We start from the raw sequence: 18234 nt of genomic DNA, 5'->3' as shown, positions 1-18234 counted from the left end.
TTAGTACCCTTATAAAAAGATGCCCCAGGGGAGTTCCCTGGTGGCCTAGTGGTTAGGACACAGCATTTTTCACTGCCATTGCCTGGGTTCAATCCCTGGTCAGGGAACTGAGATCCCACAAGCTGTGTGGCCAAAAATAAGAGGCTGCTGAGAGTTTCCTTGTCTCTTCTGCCATGGGGGAGCTGTCTATGAACCAGGAAGCAGGTCTTCACCAGATACTAAATCGTCCAGCACCTTGATATTAGACTTCCCAGTCTCTGAAAGTGAAAGTTGCTCAGTCGTGTCCAACTCTGTGCGACCGCATGGAATACGCAGGCCATGGAATTCCCCAGGCCAGAATACTGTAAGTGGGCAGCCGTTCCCTTCTCCAGGAGATCTTCCCAACCTAGGTCTCCCACATTCCAGGCATTTTCTTTACCAGCTGAGCCTCAAGGAAAACCCAAGAATACTGGAGTGGGTAGCTTATCTCTTCTCCAGTGATCTTCCCGACCCAGGAATTGAACTGGGGTCTCCTGCATTGCAGGTGGATTCTTTACCAACTGAGCTATCAGGGAAGAGCTCCCAGTCTCTAGAACTCTAGAATAAATATCTGTTCATAAGCCACCCAGCCTGTGGTATTCTAATATATCAGCCCAAACAGATCCAAGACAGACAGCTACCACACCAGTCTGATTTTTGGATTCTTCTTGTCTCAGGATAGCAACTGACGGAAATAAGAGGCCATAGGAGACAAGCTGCAGTCGTCCCAGGTGGCGCTAGTGGTAAAGAACCCACCTACCACTGCAGGAGGCTTGGGTTTGATCCCTGGGTTGGGAAGATCCCTATGGAGGAGGGCATGACAACCCACTCCAGTATTCTGGCCTGGAGAATCCCATGGACAGAGAAGCCTGGGGGGCTACAGTCCATGGGGGTGCAAAGAGAGAGACATGGCTGAAACCACTTACACACATGCATGCAGAGACAGGATAATGACCTCATTAAGGATACCTACACTTCAAGTGGACAGCTGACAGAGTCCTTCTAGAAGTGCCCCATTCCCAAGAGCATTGCCCCGGCCTGGCTTCACTCCAGAACTGGGACCCATGTTTTTGTCGTCCCAGATGTGGACTTAGTTTTTGCCTCCCATTCATGATTTCTCCCGTTTCTCTCACAGCAGTCTTGCTTCCCTCAGGGATAACCCATCCCTTGATACCAATCCTGAACTAGTATTATCTGAAACCAGTCCAAATCACATTCCCAGAAGATTAAAAAAAAATTTATTTCAATGCCCAGCTCCAGTATTCATACACACTGATGCCAGGGTGTGGGCAGAGGAAGAGAGGTATAGTTGGTCTGTCTTGTCCCCAAGGGGACATAGCTAAGTCACCCTTCACTCCCAGTACAGACCCTCAGAAGTCCCAGATCCTGGGCTCCAATTATCAAGATATACAGGTAGGTTCACCAAGCTCTAAAAAAGCTCAAAGAGCTTGCTTCCTCCCAAGAAGGCAGGCCTTCCACTCTTTTTGTTTCCTGCCCACTCTGAGGACACAAAGCCCTTCTCTCTGGCCAGGTATCTGTTGGTAACTCCAGGAGAGTGTATCTATCTCTTCATCTGAAGCAGCTATACTAGGTATCTGACACCCCATTTGGGAGTACCCCTGAGATCCTGAGTTTCTGGAGGTACTGCTGACGCAGAGGGGGCAACTGGGGATACAGCTCAAAACCCTCGGGAAGGGCAGAATTGGGAAGCTTATAGTGGAGAAGGTGCTGCCGAAGGCCCTGCAGAGAAGAAGAAAACTTTATGCAGCAGGTAGTGAGATCCTGTTGAGATCTCTGTTCCCCAATACCCTCCATTCTCCCACCTCCAAGATGTGACCCCCACCTCATCTGTCAGCAGCCAAGTCTTCTGCAGCATGCTTCTACAGGCAGTCTTGATCTCATCCTAGAAGCAGAATAAGAGGAGGTGGCACCAGGCCAAGAGAAGGTACCTATCGCTGGCCTGGCTGGGCCCTCACCTCCTCCCCAGCTGGCCCAGTGCAACTGCAGGCTCCTTCCTCCCTTTGGAGATGGGGATGTAACTTACTGAGTTATTTGGGTCCTGGGAGAAGATGAAGCTGTTGACATGAGCCACAGCCACAGCATAGAGCACAGGGCACCAGTGTGGACGGAGTGCACCAGTAACCAGAGCCCGGAAGTAGAGCTGAAGGAGGGCCAAGTTGTCTTCAGGAGGCGCCGTGTAGCACTCCAGGGACACAGGCAGCTGGGACAGGGGATATAAGACATGCTGAGGCATGATGTGTATCAGCGGACAATGGGGTGGAGGGTTGATGGTCACATGAACCAAATCCTGAGGGCAGAGATCTGTCCCTCTCTATCCCAAGGGCCAAGGTTAAAGACTAAAGAGCTAGAAAGGAACTTATTTAGAAAACAGAAGCAAACTCTCAAATGTAGAAAACAATCTCGTGGTTACCAGGGGATGGGGGCAGGGATAAATTGGGAGATGGGGACATATACATACAACTATATATAAAATAAATAACTAATAAGAAACTGCTGCTGTATAGCACAGGGCATTCTGTAACAACCTATACAGAAAAATAATCTAAAACAAAAGAGTATATATATATACATGTATATATATAACTGATTTACTTTGCTGTATACCTGAAACAATATTGTAAATCAACTACATATCAATAAATTAAAAAAAAAAAAGACTAAAGAGCTGGAAAGCAGTGGAAATTGGGAAACTGAGAAGCAGCTGTGAATTTCTACTGCCACCACTGCCTGTTTAATCTACCTGAAACTTTCAAAATGTCACATGCAGCTGCTCAATTCTATTACCAAACCTTTCAAAAGTTCATGTTCTTTGGAATAGTAATTATTTTTCAAAAAAGTATTCTTTCTTAATTCCATGCAGAATGATTATGTGTTTATGTCCAATGGTGTTTATCAGAGTGTTACTTAAAATAGCAAAAAATCAGAAACAAACTTTGATGCCCACTAAGGGGTTCTAATAAACTGTGACATATTTGCATAATGGATTATTATATAATAAAAATATTGATTTCTTAGGCTATCTAATAATGTGAGAAATGCTTATTATATAACATTAAATTAAGAAAACATTATGCAGTGATCCCAATTTTATAAAAATATGTGTACGCATAAGAACTTCCCTGGTGGTACAGTGGATAAAAATCAGCCTGCCAATGCAGGGGACAAAGGTTTGATCACTATTCCAGGAAGATTCCACATTGCTGTGGAACAACTGAGTGCCTGTGCCACAACTACCGAGCCAGTGCTTCAGAGCCCTCCAGCCACAATTACGGAAGCCCACATGCCTAGAGCCTGTGCTCTGCCTCGAGAAGCCACCACAGTGAGAAGCCTGAAGAGTAGCCCCCACTCATCGGCAACTAGAGAAAGCTCCCACAGAGCAGTGCTGCCAGCATATATATATATCTCCATGAAAAAGCGGAGAGGGAGTTCCCTGGTTAGGACTCTGTGCTTCCACTGCAAGGGGCACAGGTTTGATCCCTGGTTGGGGAAGTAAGATCCTGCATGCTGTGCCATGTGGAAAAAAATAAAAAGACTAGAAAAAGATAAATCAAAGTCAAAATGGTCACCACTGGGCAGCAGGATTATGGATAATGGTAACACTATTTTTATTACTGATCTATTTTTTTTTTTTTCCTGTTTTGGCCGCAGCCTGCACAGCTTGTAAAGTTTAGTTCCCTGCCTAGAGAGCAAACCCAGGCCTTTTACAGTGAGAGTCCTAACCACTGGACCACCAGGGAATTCCCTGTAATGTTCTCTTTAATTCTTAAAAATATTTCTTTTTAGTTTTTTATCTAAACTATACATTTATACTTTACATACATATACTAAAATCTTTATATTTCAAGCTTACCAAAATAAGTTGTAATGGAAATAAAAAAACAAATCTTAAGAGAGCCTGGAACTCTTTACAGCTTACAAGTTTAACTCCTAAGCCTGATATCCAACAAGTTCCCAGGCTGGTATCTGTGTGACTCCTTCCTCCTCCTATCCTATCCTATTTCTTTCTGCCCTTTGCTTATGCTGTTCCACTAGGTACACTAGGTACACTCTGTCCTTCCTCAACAATCCAAATTCTACCCAACCTTTTGTATCCAGATCAATTCCCACTTCCTCCACAAAACCTTCTCCTCATGGAAAATCCACTTTGATCTTTGCCTTCTCTGAATCCTGACTTAACACCTAGAATCTGAATAACTGAGAACTGTATTGGTTTCAGTACATCTCTTGTCTACACTGTAGCACCTCCTGAGCAAGGAACAGTGCCACTAATAATAATGAACACCTATGGCATGCCAGTTACCATGATAAACCCTTTTCATGTATTTTCTCATCTCCTCAAAGCCCCCAAGAAGTAAGATAAAGAACCTCAGGCCACCAAAGCACCCCGCTGCTCAGGAGTGCTTCCAAGGCCCAGGACAGGATGACCATGGTGGGCCCTGCTGGGCTGAGAAAGTACCTGGGTCAGTGGCAGGCCCAGAGCTCGCAAGGCACCCACGTGCTCCCCAAAGAGGGCGAGGCGCAAGGTGACACTGAATCGACGCTGTAGGGGAAGGAGAATCAGAGCCCCAAAGAGGTGGTCCCCAAAAGAGACAGCCTCAAAATGCTCCAGGAAGTTGGCATAGAGGTCCGGGAAAGATGTCAGGCCAGGAAGTGGGCAATCCAGGTTGAGATTTGGTAGGACTTCAGGCTGGCAGAGCCGGGCCAGGAGGGCTGCCACCAGGCGTTGTATTGGGGTCTCCCGGAACAACTCACTGTCCACCAGGAACACACACATGAGCCGCGCCAGGCGGGCAGCAGGAGACACAGCCCAGAGCGCCCGGGGGCGCCAGCTCTCCAGGACGAGCACCCACTGCAGGGCCCGCAGGGCTGTGCCCACAGTGTCAGCAGGAGGGAGCCCCGAGGGGGTGTCTGAGGCCCGGTGGTAGAGCTGAATCAATGGCAGGAAAGGCCAGTCAGTGGGCAGCAGCGGCTCCTTAGGCACAGGGAGCAGCAAGGCTGGGACTCGCCGGAGCTCCCCTCTGTACAAGGCTTGGGAGGCAAGCAGACTAGCCCGGGCCAGTGAGCAGTGGGTCAGGTAGCAGCTGCGGATGCTGGGGAGGTCCTGGCAGGCCTGAGCTAGGAGAGTCCCTCGCCCACATCCAAGGTCTCCGCCGCTTCCTAAGGAGAGCCGGTCAGAGAAGTCAGCTGCCTCCGGACCCCCTGATGCTCCTTCTCTGTAACAGAACCCGAAAACAAAAATGAGGGCAAGAACCCACAAGGCCACCAGCTCTCCAGGGCCTCCCAGAGGCTCCCAGGTCCAATCCTGCTGCTTCCTGTCCCCCTAATAACCAGCCACATGGCAGTTAAGAGGACAGACACTGGAGAGAGTTACCTTGGTGCTCATTTACAGAACTCTGCCTCGGTTCCCACATAGTAAAATGGGGATGATAATAATGACGATAATACCCATCTCATAGTAAGGGTTAAATAATTACAGACATATAGTTAAGGGGGATGAGACAAAGAGTAAGCACTGAGTAACTGTTAGCTTTACAAGTGTACAGCTAGTTTATAACCATTTTCCAGCCATACAGTCACAGAAGTCTCATAATAATACCCTAGTGTGTTATCCTCATTCTCACTTAACTAATAAGGAAACGGAAACTCAAGACAGGCTAAGTGTAATCCATGGAAGAAAGAAAATTAAGCCCAGGTCTTCCGGTTCCCAATTCAGAGCTGCTCTGGCAACCACCACAGCAGCTTTTTGAAAGGGCTGAGTTGATGCTACCAAGCCTGGACTTACGGGAGGAACTCCAGCCGGAACACACAGCTCAGCATCAGCTCATGGGCGAGGTGCTCACTCCCAGGCAGCAGCCGGCCCAGCAGGGCCAAGGCCATGCTGTGACAGAGGACCGCGTCGGTGCCTGACACTGGTGGCTGCAGTGTTGCCTGTGGACAGAAAAGGGGGAAGGAGGAAGAGGAGGCAGAGGGGGTGAGGGGGCACAGGGAACAGAAGTGAGGAAGAGAATACGTGCCAACAGGCACAGATTCTGGGCATGTCTTCAGGGAAGTAGGAGCTGCATGGCCTGTTAGCAGCAGCATGTGTTCCAGGGAGGCAGGATGGGGTGGGGGGTTAGGGGCACCCACCGCTCTCTGGGCCAGGGTGAGTGCCAGGTATTGCAGGTGGTACTCGTGGCGCAGGGCCCACGCAGAGAAGGGGGTGAGGTGCGGAGCAGCCACGGGAGACACACATCGCAGGAAATAGTTCTGGAGTCCCGGGGCAGCCAGTACGGTGGCCAGCTGAGGAAGAGCACGTGTGTTCAGATTTGGAAGGTGACTTCGATGCCTTCTGGGGCTCCCAGTCCACCCGTTCCCTGTCAAACTCGGAAGTGAGGGTTTGACAAAACAGGCCTCCTTTCCCCAAGGGGTGCCCTCCCTGACAGTCCTGCAATCTTGGCCCCCAGCACTCACCTGGCCACACAGTCCTTTGTGGATCCGCCCCAGGGTGTTAAGAAGAGACAGGAGGGCCGTGAGGAATGGGAAGGGGGAAGCTGAGCCAGCCAGACTGAGAGAGGGGCAGCCCCCTGCACAGCCCAGTGACACGAGGCTGGAGACAGTTTCGGGGGTCACAGCACAGGACTGTGGGTTGCACAGAGGGGAGCAGCACCTGGAGGCAGAGTGGAGAAGCCGAGGGGGCTCTGGTCTGAGGTGTGCTGGAGTGTCTGTGACCAAGGCCAGTGTCAAGGTGGCCATGCAGACAGGGCCCATGTTCCCTGGAGCCCCCAGCTGCTGCCTACTAGGGATTCAGGTCTCCCTCAAGCTGAATGGACTCAGGAACCCCACAAGGAGCCAAACTGCCTCCCTTCACCAACCTCCACCGCACACATAGTACATACCCCAGGGAATCCCACAGGCTGCCCAGAGAAGGGTGTTTCAGCAGGGGCAGCAGCAGCCCCTCTGACAGGCGCTCCATGTCCTGCAGCCAATCCTCTGGGCACAGGCCTGGCTGGAAGACCATGAAACTCAGAGCTGATGGCCCAGGAGCCCCCATCCTCCTATCCTGTGCACTCAGGCTGAGCCTATGATTCCAAGATCCCCAGAGTCAGTGTTTAGAGGCTTCTGCCTTTTGACCCTTCTGGAGGGAGAGAAGACTCTGAGGTTGTGCTGGCAGGGTCATGAGAGGGTATAACGGCCGCAGGGAGGCTAAGCTGCTATTTGGGGTTCTCTGGCCTCTACCAACATGGCTCCTTGGAAGCTCTACTGGATGTGAAGGTGGAAAGAGGAAAAATGGTAGGAGGGAAAAGGTGGAGGTCAGGAAAGGTGGCAAGAGGGAGGTATGGACAGGTGGAGACATGAGAAAGAGGGCAGAATGCGAAGACACAGACGGGGCACCTAGGGCAGGCGGGAAGGCGAGCAGGCAACACGTACCTGCTGGCTCCAGGCCTGGTAGTAGGCATCCAGGAAGAGCAGGCAGGCAGTGGGCACCGGGCCCAGGGCACTCCACATCTCAGGTCTGGGCAGCAACTTCAAGGTCTGTTTGAGACATGGCTCCACGAGAGGCTGGAGCCCAGACACCTGTGTCCAAGTGATTGAGGAAGGGCTGGCCAACAGACTGGCCTCAGCAGAGTAACTACAGGAGAGCCAAAAGGGGCCGGGTGAGGATCTGGCTGCCCGGACTGCCCTCTAGGCTCCGGCCACCCTCTTTCTGTGGAGGAGCCCTCCCACCAATCCCAGAGCTCCCGGCAGGACGACTCTCCACCGGCAGCTCAGGGCTAGGGCCTACCTATTGGGTTCAGGGGCGATGCGGCCGGCTGCCAAGGTCAGCTGGGTGAGGAGGGTGAGCAGCGAGGCGATCCTCTGCAGAGCGAGGGGCCGAGGCGGGGGGCTACTGAGCTCCTTCGGCACAGCCTGCAGGGCTCGCATCAGCACAGGGTATAGCTCCCTGGTGGTGGTGGTGAAGGGGAGACAAAGAACGCCCTTCAGTGTGAGGAGGGAGACAGAGACAGAAGACACGGAGCGAGGCCTGCCCTGGGGCCTCTGCAGGCTGGCGGAGGAGGAGCAGGAGGGAGGCCTGGGCCGGGCACTCTGTGAGGCTTCAAGGGAGGCTGGGGGCTGGGGGGAGGGAGGCAGCCCCTCAAGGCTTCCACACTACACGCTACAGGGAATTTCAACATGATTTCACCCAGATATCAATGCCGTGATGCACAGAATGTGGTTAACCCAGCCTTGCTCCACTGCCCCCTGGCTAGCCCTGATGCCCCAGCTGTCTTCATTCCTCCCAGAATCACCTCTTCCTCATGCTCAGCCTCCCTCCGAGCCTGGACCTTAAGCAAGGCTGAATCGTCAGTTCAGGCCAGAGTGCAGGGCCGGAGGGGTCTTGAGGGGCCTCCCATCATCTCTTCTCACCTGTAAACGTCGCTGCCTAGGCCGTAGGAGGCCGCCACTGCCCACAGGCGGAAGGCCTCAGTGCTCAGTGCCTCGGCTTCTTCCAGGGGCAAGGCCAGATCCTGGGGGTCTTCAGCTATAAAGCGGCTCAGGCGGCTCCAGAGATCAAAGCCGCTCAGCTGGGGGTGGGCACAGAGTCCAGGGATCAGGATCGCTGGGAGTCCTGTTCCAGGACCCTCTGGTGCCACAGAGTCATAGTTCAGGGCTCGGGTGAAACTACCTCCTCCATCCCTTCCTTCCGCCCTCTTGCCTGCCTTCTTGTTAGCAGGCACTTGCTGGGCACCTTTGCCAAGGCTGCTTGGTGCCTATTTGTATGTGGCCCCCCTGGCCTGGGTGCAGGGAACAGGGAGCCTTTCTAATGAGTGCAGAGCAAGCCTACAGGATACACTAGGCCCCTTTCTGGGGGTTTCTGTTGCACTTTTAAGCAACTGAAACAGTTAGGAAGAGAAAGATGGCATGACTGGGCTACCTAAAAGTACAAGAGCTATGCTTAGCCCCCAACCCAGCTCTGTCTCAAGCCCCCATCCCCTGCCGTGTCCTGCTCACCAGCCGGGCAGCAATATTTCTACTGGCCGAGGCCAGGACACGAAGCAGCTTCATGGCAGGAGCACAGGGCACCTGGTGTAGACTGGAGGTAGGCCCTGACCCCACAGGGGACCAGCTGGTGGGCAAAAATTCTCGGACCACAGTCTCTACCAGCCGAGGGCACTCCAGCACCTGTGAGGTCCAGGAAGAAAAGGGATGTGGGCGGCTGAGGGGCAAGGCCAGGCCCAGCGAGGCTCTTTGCCCAGTCCCTGCCTCCTGTCTCTCACCCTTGTGGCTGACTCCAGGGAATGCCGGGCCAGGCGGATGAGCACAGTCAGGATATCAAGGACCACAGAAGGTCCTGGGCAGGTCACCTCCAGTACGTAGCGCAGCCGAGGCAGCAGGTTGGTAGCCAGAAGCCCCTGAGGTTCAGACACAAGCCCGTTAACAAATGTAGCTGGGCCCCAGGCCTTGATGACCCCTCCTGCCCAACACGCGCTTGCCCTGGAGGTCACGGGACTGGTACAGCTGCCTGCACGCTTGTACCTTGATGACGTCATGTCGGGCCAGGTCAGATGGAGGCCGGTTTCCTTCTTCAGAACTCTTGGTTTTTGCCTTTTCTGCTGGGGGTTCTTCGTCCTCGTCCTCGTCCTCCTTGTCCTCCTGGCTGGGCATCAGAGCGAATACCAGTGCTCCGTGGTACCAAGAGAAGGCGCTGTCAAGGAGCTCCTGAGAGAGGAGAGTGGGGGTGGAAAGAGGAAGAAGGGATCGGGTCAGGAAACAGGTTGTCGGTGAGGGCAGGCCCAGCAGGGGGAGTAGGGACCATGAGGCCGCGAAGCTTCATTCCTCGGCATGTTGTACCTCATCTCCAGGGGCCACCAGCAGGGCCCGAAGAGCCCGGACAGCAGCTGCGATGACCCCATCCACCCTGTCATCCAGGGAGAAGCGCAGCAGGAAGAGGAAACCAGCATCCAGAAGGAGGCGCAAGACGCTGCCCACCAGCCGGTCCCCAAACTCCCCAGCCTGGGCCTTGAGGGCAGGAGGAGAAAACCTTGCTGAATCTGCGAAAGGTACCAAGTCTGTGTCCTAGGGCCTTCACTTGCCCACCTAGGACCCTGGGTTTGACCTCTTCCCAGTGTGACCCACAGACAGCTGGGGTATGGACCAGTGAGTCAGAAAGAAATGGGCAAGGGGTGGGAGAGTCTAAGGGGTAGAGGGGTGGACAGGACCAGGCCAGCGGTCCACTCACCCTGCCGATGACCTGGGCCAACACGTGCAGCGCTAGGGCTCTCTGCTGGGACACCTGGCTGCGCGTCAGGTGGAAGAGCTCCTGAAGGGAGTACCCTGCTCTCTGGAACAGGGACAAGAAGTCAGAGGAGTCAAGACGCAGGGCAGCACCCATTAACAAATATGCGGCAATCCCCATCTGCCATACATGGAGTTGGGTGTCACGGCAAAGACAAAGAAAAGTAAGTGATGTTTCTTGCCTCTGCTTTCCATGAATCCTCAGACTGGTAAAGAAAATAAGACTTGCACACAAGTAACCACAGCTTAAGGCAGATGGGGGGAAATGTAGTCATCGGCGTTTAATTTGCAACTAAAGAACAGGAGAAAGAAGCAGTCCTGGAAAACTGATGTGGTCTCAGTGAGCAGATAGAGCCCCTGATGGCAGGGCATGGCTGCTGCTGCTGCTGCTAAGTCGCTTCAGTCGTGTCCGACTCTGTGCGACCCCATAGACGGCAGCCCACCAGGTTCCCTGTCCCTGGGATTCTCCAGGCAAGAACACTGGAGTGGGTTGCCATTTCCTTCTCCAATGCATGAAAGTGAAAAGTGAAAGTAAAGTCGCTCAGTCGTGTCCGACTCTTCGCGATCCCATGGACTCCAGCCTACCAGGCTCCTCCATCCATGGGATTTTCCAGGCAAGAGTACTGGAGTGGGGTACCATTGCCTTCTCTGGCAGGGCATGGAGTGAAGGGTAAAGGCTTCCCTGGAGCAGGCTTCAGGAATCGCGTGCTGGAGGTCCAGGAGCAGAGGGGGTATGTGTGGGGGAAGGTGGCCGAATGTGCAGCAGGAGGGAGGGAGGCAGAGCTGTGGGGTCAGCAGGGACAGATGGCGGAAGGGCTGTTCGGCAGGGTTGAAGAGCCAGGGCCTTATTCTGGGAGCATTTCCGGAAAAGGAAACTTTCTGAGGCAAGAGACAGCCTGAACGGGGTCAGAGGAAACCAGTACAGCAACCCCATGGGGGGAGCGAACCGCAGGACAGAGTGAGTAAAAGACATGTTGGCTGAACAGACAAGAGGAAACAAGGCTCAGACGGAGGAAGCAACGTGGAAAGCTGACAAACAGAATTGGCAAGTTCTGGCGACTGACTGGAGTGCGAGAGAACATGGAGAAAGATTTCAAGCCTTAGAACCAGCAGGGTCAAGAACTGGAATGGGCGCACTGGAGGGTTGAGGCAGCTGAGCAGCTGCCCTTCTCCATATGGTTGTTAAAAGCTCTTGCTGACCCAATACTCCTTGGAGCCCACGCCTCACCTCCGCCTCCTCTCCATGGTGGTGCAGGCCCAGATGGGTGGGAAGGTCCATGTCAGGGGCCAGCAGCTCTCCCTGAAGGCTGAATCGGGCCTGCATCCTCTAATGGGTAGAGAAAGAGGACTATGCACTGGGGCAGCAGTGAATACCTCACGTCCTTGCTCACTGTAACCCCAGGCCTCTCAGGACTTACGTCCTGCCTGGACCTCTGACCCGAAGTGGGGCTCCTCTGGCCTGAGGGGCCAGGCAGGAAGAGAGGAGTGAGCACAGAGAAGTTTCTTCAGCTCGAGGGATGAGGAGGGCCTGAGTTCTGGGTGCAAGAGCAATAGCTCCACTCACTCCCACCCCGCTGCACCCTTGTCAGCCAGTGGGCCCATCTCACCTTCTATCCCACTGCACCCGTCGGCCAGCGGGCCCTCCACACCTCCCACCCCACTGCACCTGTTGGCCAGCGGGCCCTCCACGCGTCCCACCCTGCACCAGTCGGGCAGCGAGCCCTCCACGCCTCCCACACCACTGCACCCATCGGCCAGCAGGCCCTCCAAGCCTCCCACCCCACTGCACCCTTGTCGGCCAGTGGGCCCATTTCACCTTCTACCCCACTGCACCCGTTGGCCAGCGGGCCCTCCACGCCTCCCACCCCGCTGCACCAGTCGGCCAGCGGGCCCTCCACGCCTCCCACTCCACTGCATCCCTGTCGGCCAGCAGACCCTCTTCACCTCCTGTGTCTGCTGCCGCCGGAGTGGAGGGAGGTCCTGGGTCCAATGGAGCTTCTCCAGCTCCACAGTGTCCATGTGCAGCCATTCTTTCTGGGGAGTCACGGGCAAGGCCAGTGCTGGGGAGATGGGAGCAGAGTAGTTTCCCTAAGGTGCTCAGCTTGCTGATCCATTGGGGTCCCAGGTGTCCAGCAGCTGCCACATCTACCTCTGCCCAAGGGTCTGGCAGCCTCTGCCCTCAGCTGTGGCTAACGGCACAGCCCACGGCGCGGAATGACTACTATGGCAGACATCCTGTCCTGGGCTCTAGCTCCTTGCTGACCCCAAAGATTTGCTGAGAGGGCAAAGAGGAAGAGGAGGAGATAAGGAAGAAAGGAGAGAGAAGCAAACGAGGAAAGGAGGACCACAGACATCAGGGAAACCCAGTTCTCCAGTCTAGCACTGACGTTCCAAAGGAGCAGGGGAGTGGAGACAGTGAGGAGCGGGCAGCCACACTTCAGCAGAGCAAGACACCGAGACACACACCTGCCGCCACCTCCTCCTCACCCCACCCAAGCCCCACCCAACTTGCTCAGCTGTTCCGGAGCACATCCTGGAGCAGGAGCTTCCTAGGGCTCTCCAAATTCAATTCTTCTTTTGTTAATCACTAATAAAATAATCCAGTTCCTGGAAGATGAGTGCTCCCACTGGCCTTTCTGCTTCAGGCCTGGCCTGTTCACAAGACCTGCATCAGACCCTTCCTCTCCCACCATCCTGCCATCAGAGAAGCAGAGGCAGAGAGAACTGTGGGATGGATGGAGCCAGAGCTGAGGCAGCTATTGCAAAGGCAAGGGGCAGATGGTCTGTGGAGGAGGGGGCCATTCAGCCCCATCCTACTGTGCTGTCTCCTACCGGGGAAGGGGCAGAAGGAGCAGTTAACAGGCCGGGAACACAGGAAGCATGTGCGGGAAGAATATATGCATAAGCAAATGAAGACTGATTTCAAGCCAAGCATGAGGATTAGCATTACATGTTCAAGGACATAGAAGGTTCTCTCTTCCTATCTGCCAGACCCGGGAGAAGGAATACTTTCCTCTGCTTTCATTCCTCCAAAGTCCCCCCCTCCTCCAAACCTGGGGTTTCTGGCTCCAGCTCACTTTCCTGCCTGGGCACACTGGCAGAAGTTGGTGCGATGGCCTCCTTTCCAGTGACCTCAGCAGAGGGTCTTCCTGGTCTCTGCTCCCTTGTGGCCTTCTCTTCTGCTTGCTCACGGGTACGGCTGTGAGATTTCAAGAAGGCAACCAAGCTGGGATCTAGAACAGAGCATGGAGAGGGGAGTGGTTGGAGGCATACCCTTCCCAGCCTCCAACAGACCCAAACCTGCTGAATGTGGCCTGTCAGTGGGTGCCAAGGCACTTCCCAGCCAGGGTATGCGCCCCCTGGGCTCTCTTGCAGCCTCAGTGACCCATATCTGTCACTGGAACCTGCCTACCCACCTCCATTTTTCACAGTCCTCTGGTCCAGGCCTCTCTGCCCATCCCTGTGCTTGGCCTCAGGTCAAGGCCCAAAGTAAGGGGCTAAGGAATAAATGAACCAATTTGACTAGGGCCAAAAAGAAGGCATTTAGGGGAATAGTTTCTCATTTTCAGTTATTTTATTTATTTACTTATGCACAAATATACACTAAAAACCTAATATATGCTATGCTCTATGTAAGTGCTAGATACATAGTTTGGAATAAGATTGACTTGACACTACTGTTTTGGTGTCCAAAAACTAGGAGGGAGGTGTAATACAGCACAGCATATAATTCACATAAAACAGAGTGCCCTGCAGCTGTACTAGAGTACAGCCGGAATACAGTGTATACTATACTACACCTGTACAGTATACATGATCTACTGGTTAAAAGCACAACCCATGAGACCAGGTAGACCTGGATTTACATCACATTCATGTTCCTTAACAGGATGTGGTACCAGGCAGCGTGACCTGGGGGAGAATTTCTTAAAGTTTTGAGCCTCAGTTTTATTTGTTTTTCATTAAATAAATCGGTTACCACCACCTGCCTCACAGGTACAGTTTGAGAACAGAATGAAAAGCACTCACAGTAAGCCTTCCTCAATAAATGGCAATCCCTTCCTCGCCCGATCTTGGCAGGAAAGGCCAGTACCCGTACCAAGCTGAGCCAGCAACCGCTGCTGTTCCTGCAGGATCTCCTCCGGAGCCAGGGCTTGCAGTCTCGCTACATTTTCTTCATGGATGGTCTGGGCTTCCTGCTCAGCCTCCTGGCTCTTGAGCCCCTTCCCTGTCACCAGATGGGGTCCCTGGAAGCTGTAGCTGTTCCATGGAGGCTGGCTGCCCCACTCCCTAGGTGTGAGTGCCTCACAGGTCATAGTACCTGCAAGAAGAATATGATCAATTCATTGCCTCACTCCAGCTGGAATTCCTGGGCCTCTTCTCTAATCCCATTAGCTCTGGAGACAGAGAGAGGTCCCAGAGTCTACCCAGGCACAGAGTAGAGACCCCCCTGGATATGACACATGACTCTAGGCACTCTGGGCCTGGCTTGGGGTGACGTATTCATTTTCCCCCTTTCCCTCAGAAACATCCCACTGACTCTTCTCTTGGATGTCCAGGCAGACGTCTGCCTCTAGAGGTCTGCCCCCAGTTCTTCTTCTAGTAATTTGCATCCCTAAAGAATTTTGCCCTACATCTTTATTTTACAGCCTCTAACAGACACTTCAGGCTTCCCCAATGGCTCAGCAGTAAAGAATCCGCCTGCGATACAGAAGATGCAGGAGGCCTTGGGTTCAATCCCTCGGTTGAGAAGATCCCCTGGAGGAGGGCATGGCAATCCACTCCAATATTCTTGCCTGGAGAATCCCACGAATAGAGAAGCCTGGCGGGCTACAGTCCACAGGGTCACAAAGAGCCAGACACAACTAAAGCAACTGAACACGCACTCACACACACACCGACATTTCTATCCCCTTTTTTCTCCTATAGTCAAGTAATGACCTGTCCTCTGCCTGCACCTAAGACCCAGATACAGACCCAAGCTGCCCACACTCAATACTCTCAGTAGGGTATGGGACAGCTCCTCTTTAGATGGCTCAAATGCACTTCAGGTTTGAAGCAGGAAAGATGAATATCCAGAGATGACTTGATGATTGTGTATTACAAAAAAGCTTAGACCAAGCCTCTTCAATCCCCACTCACTCTCTGGTGGGTCCAAGACAGATTCAACTTCTCTAACTGGTGAGACTTTGGCTCCAGATGCTCTCCTTGCTGCAATTTCCTGGGCGAAGATGCTTCTCTTACCAGCTGCCGCTTGCTTCCCCTAAAGGGCAAAAAGAAAACCCAGGTGACAGATGCTCATTACCCTATTCTCTTCTCAACCTATTGATGTTGCTGGAACAAAGAGGTACAAGAGACTTACTTAATCTCCAAGGGTCGCAACCCTAGTCCTCAGAAAAATTAAGGCTCCATAGAAACACAAGTTTTGAAGTCTGACAGACTTGGGGTGGACTTCTGGCTCTTCTGTTAGATGTGTGGTGTAGGACAAGCTATCAGTTTTATTTGAAAAATGGAGATAATGATGCCTACATTATATGGCTGTTATGAGGACTAAATGAAGTAATGCATATAACGTGCTTAGTGCTGTGCTGTTTTAACAATGGAATTGTTTATCATTATTAACAGTATCTACCTGGGATGAACTATGATGCTCACATGACTGTCTCCTAAACACCATCTAAGGTGACCTTCGCCTACCTGTCTCCCCTGTGAGCGATGGAATACAGGAGGGAAAGCAACGCCACTGGACACAGGCAGATTCACAGGCACTGAACTTGTATCTCGTTCCTGCGGCAAAAAAGTACAAAGCAGTAAAGATACAGACAAATCCCCAAGCTCAATGCTATCCCATTAACCTTAGTACTCTATTACTAGAACCTCACCCTAACGAGTCATGAACCCACCTTTCTTCTTAAGGCACAGTGATTCTAAACCAGCCCCCACCCTGACTGCAGACGGATGGAGTCTCATCTTTCTGAATCACTCTCTACTCAGTAAGGCTCACCACCCACACCAAACATCCCTGCTGCCCTAGGACGCTTTGCTCCACTTAACCAGGGTGAGACGCACAATAATCTTAGTCAAGACAGCAGTGATGTGCTGATCATGCCTGTTCAGCCTCTCTTCAGGGTCCTCATGTTCAGGCAGGAGATGGCCAGGGCTGGGCCTGGCTCTCTTTGGGGGAGCAGGAACCAAAGCTGGGGGCAAATCTGGGAGACCTAAGAAAGGAAAAAACCTCAGATGTGAGACTACTCATATCTTCCCAGGAAAAGATTGAGGCCTAGAGCGAAGCCAAAGAAAGAAAGGCAGCTGCTGTGGGGCCCTGGCTCAAGCTGTGTCACCTTGGGTAAGGTATTTAATCTCTCTGGACTCAGTTTCTTCATATGTAAAATGGGGCTGCAGCAATAAGAGTTCCGCAGTTCTGGGCAATCCAGCCACATTAGGAAAAGGAGAAGACCCTGAGGTTGTACCTCTCTCCTTTTCAACCGCATATCCACAGCCACTCACTGTCTAGCATCACCACATCCCGATGATCCTGCAGTGGAGGCTGCTCCAGGTTGGCATCCCCAGCTCTCCTGCTTCCTTTCTTCACCAGCTGTACTGCTGGGGTTGCACCAGCTGCAAGAAACTGACTCTGGAAGCGCAGCAGGTCCACCTCCGACTCCCCTGGCTTTGGTCTCGACAGCATCTTGACACTCCAGCTGCCTCCCTAGTTCAACTCTTTCCAGCACTGCTTCAGCATAGGGAATTCACTCTCATTCACCCTAGAAGCAATAAAGATAATGGGCCCTCTGCAACTGAACCTCAGTTCTTTTTTGTGCATCAGAGAAGGCTCCTTTTCCCTGGGTTCATGTGGACTCATTCCTCCTCATTCATACCTTATTGCCATTCTCTTTATTTAGCCTTCCCTGATGTCAATAGTCCAGCAACAGCATTTACTGCCAACTTAGGTTGTTTACAATCTGTGGATGATAAAAACTCAGGAACAACCACAGAGGACCTAAGAAAAATGCCTTCAAGAGCCAGGCCGTGGTGATTCAGTATCAGACTGGTGGGAACATGCCTGGTTTAAAAGTATTCCAATTATTAAAAACCTTGGGCTATAAAAGGTATATAAAAATCACTTGTATTTCTACACACTATCAAAGAACAATCAGAAAACAAAATTAAGAAAACAACTGTATTTACAATAGCATTGAAAACAATAAAATACTTAGTAATAAATTTCACCAAAGCAGTCCATGACTTGTACTCTGTCAGGCCCCACAATTGCCCTAAAGAGCTGGGCTCTACGGTCGCAAGTGCTCCAGGATCACCCGTGTCAGCAAAGAGAAACCACGGAGTCTCAGACTACTCTGCCTGCAGATGGAGGGCCGTGCCTAGGGTCTCCGCATCGGAGAGGCCGCGGCCGCCCCTGGCCAGACCAAAGACACTGGGGCAGGCTCCGACCAAGAACTAAATACCCTGTATCAGAGACCGCTGCCGGGATCTCCTGCAGTCCGTCCCGCCAGCCAAACCACCTACTTGATCTAGAATCACCTGGGTGCCGCCATCTTGTCCCGTTGGGGCCAGGCTTCCGCCGCTGCCGGTTTTGAGCTTCCGCCCCGCATCCCGGCTCCGCCCACTCTTGGGAGGGGATTGCCGTTTTGGTCTTCAGGACGCTGGAACAGGAAAGTACTCCCGCAAGCAAGCTTTACGCAGGCTGACTCTACACGAACAATACCAGTGACAGAGGCAAAGAGTTACTCAGACGCCCTCCCGCACTCACCAGCCGGGATGACTGTATGCTGCCCTCTAGCACCCAAGCTCAGGAGCAGTGCATAGAAACCTGCATACTCAGGACGGTAGCCTCCCCCGTGTGATTATGGACTAGTAAAAAGATTACTGGGGCTTCCCAGGTGGCTCAGTGGTAAAGAATCTGCCTGCCAATCCAGGAGCCTC

At 52.7% G+C, this 18234-nt stretch overlaps 1 protein-coding gene across 4 annotated transcripts; it reads right to left on the bottom strand.

The window, feature by feature from the left end:
- On the bottom strand, positions 1240 to 17894 carry RPAP1 (RNA polymerase II associated protein 1). 4 transcript variants are annotated; one of them, XM_018054422.1, is made up of 25 exons: positions 17818 to 17894; positions 16801 to 17057; positions 16348 to 16511; positions 15991 to 16080; positions 15436 to 15556; positions 14393 to 14614; positions 13347 to 13526; positions 12238 to 12353; positions 11522 to 11620; positions 10238 to 10339; positions 9850 to 10017; positions 9535 to 9717; positions 9276 to 9410; positions 9010 to 9180; positions 8425 to 8582; positions 7802 to 7960; positions 7447 to 7648; positions 6915 to 7024; positions 6490 to 6685; positions 6166 to 6318; positions 5822 to 5967; positions 4496 to 5252; positions 2063 to 2239; positions 1862 to 1921; positions 1240 to 1758 (listed from the first exon to the last, which is right to left on the bottom strand). In XM_018054422.1, the coding sequence occupies exons 2-25, from the start codon at positions 16979 to 16981 to the stop codon at positions 1606 to 1608; spliced, it is 4203 nt and encodes a 1400-aa protein (XP_017909911.1). In that variant the 5' UTR covers positions 16982 to 17057; positions 17818 to 17894; the 3' UTR covers positions 1240 to 1605. The 4 variants fall into 4 exon arrangements, with proteins under 4 accessions (XP_017909911.1, XP_017909913.1, XP_013822442.2 ...); XM_018054424.1 differs by having other exon boundaries at positions 13371 to 13526; XM_013966988.2 differs by having other exon boundaries at positions 16363 to 16511.

The sequence above is a fragment of the Capra hircus genome, chromosome 10, assembly GCF_001704415.2.
Source record: "Capra hircus breed San Clemente chromosome 10, ASM170441v1, whole genome shotgun sequence".
NCBI lineage: Eukaryota > Metazoa > Chordata > Mammalia > Artiodactyla > Bovidae > Capra > Capra hircus.
Note: the sequence above shows the minus strand (reverse complement) of the source record. Positions and strands in the feature narration are given on the sequence as shown.

What these genes read in the sequence shown, in the direction of transcription:
- RPAP1 (XM_018054422.1), bottom strand. Translation starts at nt 16,981, where the DNA reads ATGCTGTCGAGACCAAAGCCAGGGGAGTCGGAGGTGGACCTGCTGCGC. An exon ending in CCCGACATGACGTCATCAAG is followed by an intron (nt 9,411 to 9,534) that starts GTACAAGCGTGC and finishes TCTGAACCTCAG; the next exon opens with GGGCTTCTGGCTACCAACCT. An exon ending in CTAGGCAGCGACGTTTACAG is followed by an intron (nt 7,961 to 8,424) that starts GTGAGAAGAGAT and finishes CACCACCACCAG; the next exon opens with GGAGCTATACCCTGTGCTGA.